General features: G+C 51.9%; 1 protein-coding gene across 1 annotated transcript; it reads left to right on the forward strand.

The window, feature by feature from the left end:
* The first annotated feature begins 258 nt into the window (after positions 1 to 258).
* LOC117013661 (60S ribosomal protein L27-like) lies at positions 259 to 719 on the forward strand. The gene has a single exon (XM_033091017.1). It carries the CDS (start codon positions 276 to 278, stop codon positions 630 to 632), a length of 357 nt encoding a protein of 118 aa, XP_032946908.1. The 5' UTR covers positions 259 to 275; the 3' UTR covers positions 633 to 719.
* The last annotated feature ends 2,992 nt before the right edge of the window (positions 720 to 3,711 follow it).

Below are 3,711 nucleotides of genomic sequence, written 5' to 3' on the forward strand. Positions count from 1 at the left end.
GTGGTGTGCTGGTGAAAGTTTAACAGCTGGCTTTCACTGGGGTGGTAGTGGAGAAGTGCTGGTTTGTAGCACTTGCCAATTTCTGTTGTGTAAATACTCTCACCAAAACCCATTTCACGCTATCATCCGGAAGTCACCCAGTGCAAAGTTGGGAAACCCACATAACTGGCTCTTGGGAGCTTTTAGGGACCAGTGCAAGTTAGCAAGTCCCAGCATTAGTTCTGCTCTATTTAAAAGAAGTGTGAAGGCTATAGGCCCCAGTGGCTGCTGTAGAAATGGGCAAGTTTATGAAACCTGGGAAGGTGGTGCTGGTCCTGGCCGGATGCTACTCCGGATGCAAAGCGGTCATCGTGAAGAACATTGATGATGGCACTTCAGACCTCCTCTACAGCCATGCTCTGGTGGCTGGAATTGACCGCTATCCCCGAAAAGTGACAGCTGCCATGGGCAAGAAGAAAATTGCTAAGATGTCAAAGATCAAATCTTTCGTGAAAGTTTATAACTACAATCACTTCATGCCCACAAGGTACTCTGTGGATATCCCCTTGGACAAAACTGTTGTCAACAAAGATGTCTTGAGAGACCCTGCTCTGAAACGCAAGGCCCGATGGGAGGCCAAGGTCAAGTTCTAAGAGAGGTATAAGACCGGCAAGAACAAATGGTTCTTCCAGAAGCTGCGGTTTTAGATCTTTCTCGCTTCAGTCATTAAAAGTCAAAAATAAATAAATAAATAAATAAATAAAAATTAAATTAAAAAATAAAAGAAGTGTGAAGACCGTTGTCTAGCACTTCTTCTTCTTTTTTTTTTTTTTAATTTTTATTGGGGAATAGTGTTTTTCCAGGACCCATCATCTCCAAGTCAAGTTGGGGTTTTTTGGGGTTTTTTTACCCCTTCTTCCGCCTCTTCCCCCCGACTCCGATTCAGCCTGTTGTTTCTCAGTCTAGTTGTGTAGGACACAACTCCCTGGCCCCTGCTGGTATTATGAGCCTTGCGCTCCTCCCAGCTGAGGCAGTCAGTTGCTGCCAGCCACTCACACTGGCCACCGGCCGCTCATGGCAGCACACGGTTGCCCACGGCAGCCCACAGCAGCCCACACCGACCTCTGGCTGCTCACCGCAGCCCAGCTCCAGGGAGAGCTGTTGTTCAGGATCTTAGCTGTAGAGGGCGCAGCTCACTGGCCCATGTGGGACTCCAACCGGCAACACAGGCCTTAGGAGCACGGTTCTCTAACCACCTGGCCAACTGGCCGCCCCGGCACCACTTCTTAAAGATGAGGCAACCGAGGCCCAGAAAGATTTAAAAGAGTTGTTGAGAGTCACACAGCTAACCAGAACCAGAATCCAAGCATCCTGACCCCTGATACCACTACAAATCTACTCAGCATGTAGCAGGCAGCTGGGAGGGAAACCAGAAATCCTCTCAGGCAGCACCAAGGCAGGGGCTCTGTGGAAGTACTGGCAGCAACAATGTCAATATAAGTGACCAAAGAGTCTTGCAGCCAGCCTCTGCTAGGTACTGTTCACTGGGGGGAGGGTCCCCAAATTAAAAAGCCTCAAACTCAAAGAGCCCCATTTTCAACCAACCGCATTTACATCCTCAGGGAGTGACTTATTTCCCCTTCCTGGCTAGGTTGAAAGAGGAAGCACCCTCACCCCCCTCTCCCCAAGTGGTCTATCTCCCATACCTACTGAACGCCCTGGGGCGATTCGTTGTATGTTGTTGGGGGTGGGGAGGAACTGGCAAAGAACAAGCCCTTTCAGATGAGTCCAGGAATGATTGTTTTAGCAGCTGTTACATATTCTTCCTGGGTAAGAAGCAAGGAGGGAATGTGGTGGATGCTAAGTAAAGAGTCTTGATCTTCTAAAATCCTGGATTCTAGCTCTACTGCTAATTGGGGTGGTAGTTTCCCCTCTCTAAGGCGTCAGTTTCCCTATCTGCACAATAAAATGTTCGAATTGATGTTTTCCAGCATCTCTTTCATTTAAAATTCCATGAATCACTAAGGGAAAATGTGTAGACCATCCAATCACATTTCTTTCCCGGTCCTCCTGCATCCTACTCTTTTCCTCTTGAAGATGCTCCTTGCTCTATAGGCAACCCCGCACAAAGGCCCCCTCCCTCAATGTCTCTGCACACGGAGAGGAGACAAAGTCTCCAGGACTGCCTTGGGGCTGCCCCAGTCGGGCAGCTGGTCTCCTGTTTCCTAGTGATTCTTTGTGTCTGTGTTTCTTCCTGAGGAGCTGGGGTCAGTGCCAAGAAGAATGAGAGGTGTGGGATGGGGGTCATCTTTTCCCCCCAGCTTCTGCCCATATCTCCCTCCCTCCAATCTGGTTTGCCAAGGGAGGGTGGGGGGTGGTGGCAACAGAATCCTGCACCTTCTCACTCCACTGTCTTCCCCTGCACAGACGGAAATGGGTCACACTCAACGAGGGTCGTTATCACTAACCTGGCCCTGCTGCTGCCTGATAGAGCCCAGCCCTCCCCCGCCAGATCTCATTAAGGGGTCGCCGCTTATGCTTCCCAGCCGCCCTCCATCCATCTTTGGCCACGGATGACAGACTGGGCCTGGGGGCTGATGTCCGGCAGGTGACAGGGTTAATGGCAGAAGAGGGCAGAGGGCAGAGGCCAACCAACTCACAGTGGCGGGAGGGCAGCCTGGGGAGGCCCTAGGTCCATTCCAGCTGGGCAGCCCCTCAAATTACAGCACCTGGGGGAGGGACGACTCCTGGACCCATCCATCCCCAGGGAAGCAAGGTGGGCAGTATTGGCCATCTTGGGAGCAGATGGTGGGAGGAGAGACTGTTAGCCTGGGAAGAAGAGGAATGAAAAAGCTTAGAAGGAGAAGAAGGGCTGAAAATGGGGCGGGGAGGAGGTCCCTGTTTATGTGGGCTCAGTAAAAAAAAAAAAAAAACATGCCTCTTGGATGTCTGGATGCTCTTTGGCAAGAAACACATATTTTGTTGATGAGTTTGAAGTCAGGTGAGTGTTTTGGGGTGGGTGCCCGTGACCTGTTCTATTTTCCCTCCCACTGCCAGTTCCAGTGGCCCAGCACTGTGGTTAGGAGCAAGGTTCCAGAGCAAACAGTACGGGTCCAAATCCTGTTCAGATCCTCCCTGTGTAAGCTGGGTAAGTTACTTAACCTCTCTGTTCTCTGTTCTCCATCTGCGCAGTGTAGATTTAGTAGTGTCCGGCTCCCATAAGGATGAAATGAGACGATGCGTGCAAATACAGCACCTGGTCCACTGTGTGTGTTCGATGACTATTAGCTGCTCTTAGTACTAGCAGTATTGTTTTCATTGTTGCATCACCTTTGCTGCCTCTCATCCATCCCCAGGCTTTTCCCAGGCCTTCTGCTTCGGGACCTCCCCTCACGTGACCTCCGATGCCCGGGATCACCTCCTGGCCTGTTCTACTCACTCCCAGGGAGTTGCTGAATGCTGCTGTCCCCAGCTGTCCCCCTCACCCTCCCAGAGGAGAGGCCCCACAGTGACAAGACTTAGTCCCTCTGGGCCTTTGAAGCCCAGGAAGGGGAGGGGCTGCCCTGTGCTCCTGACCTGAGGGACCAGGCTCAGCCGCCACCTCCCCCAGTGGGAGGAGAGCTGAGGAACAATGGGCAGGGGAGGTCTGGTTCCAACTCTGGCCAGCTGGCAGTCAGGCGAGGGTGTGGGGTAGGGGGAGGAGCATGCCCCCCCCCCAAAGCAAGCAAAGTC

The sequence above is a fragment of the Rhinolophus ferrumequinum genome, chromosome 21, assembly GCF_004115265.2.
Source record: "Rhinolophus ferrumequinum isolate MPI-CBG mRhiFer1 chromosome 21, mRhiFer1_v1.p, whole genome shotgun sequence".
In the NCBI taxonomy this organism is placed as follows: Eukaryota; Metazoa; Chordata; class Mammalia; order Chiroptera; family Rhinolophidae; genus Rhinolophus; species Rhinolophus ferrumequinum.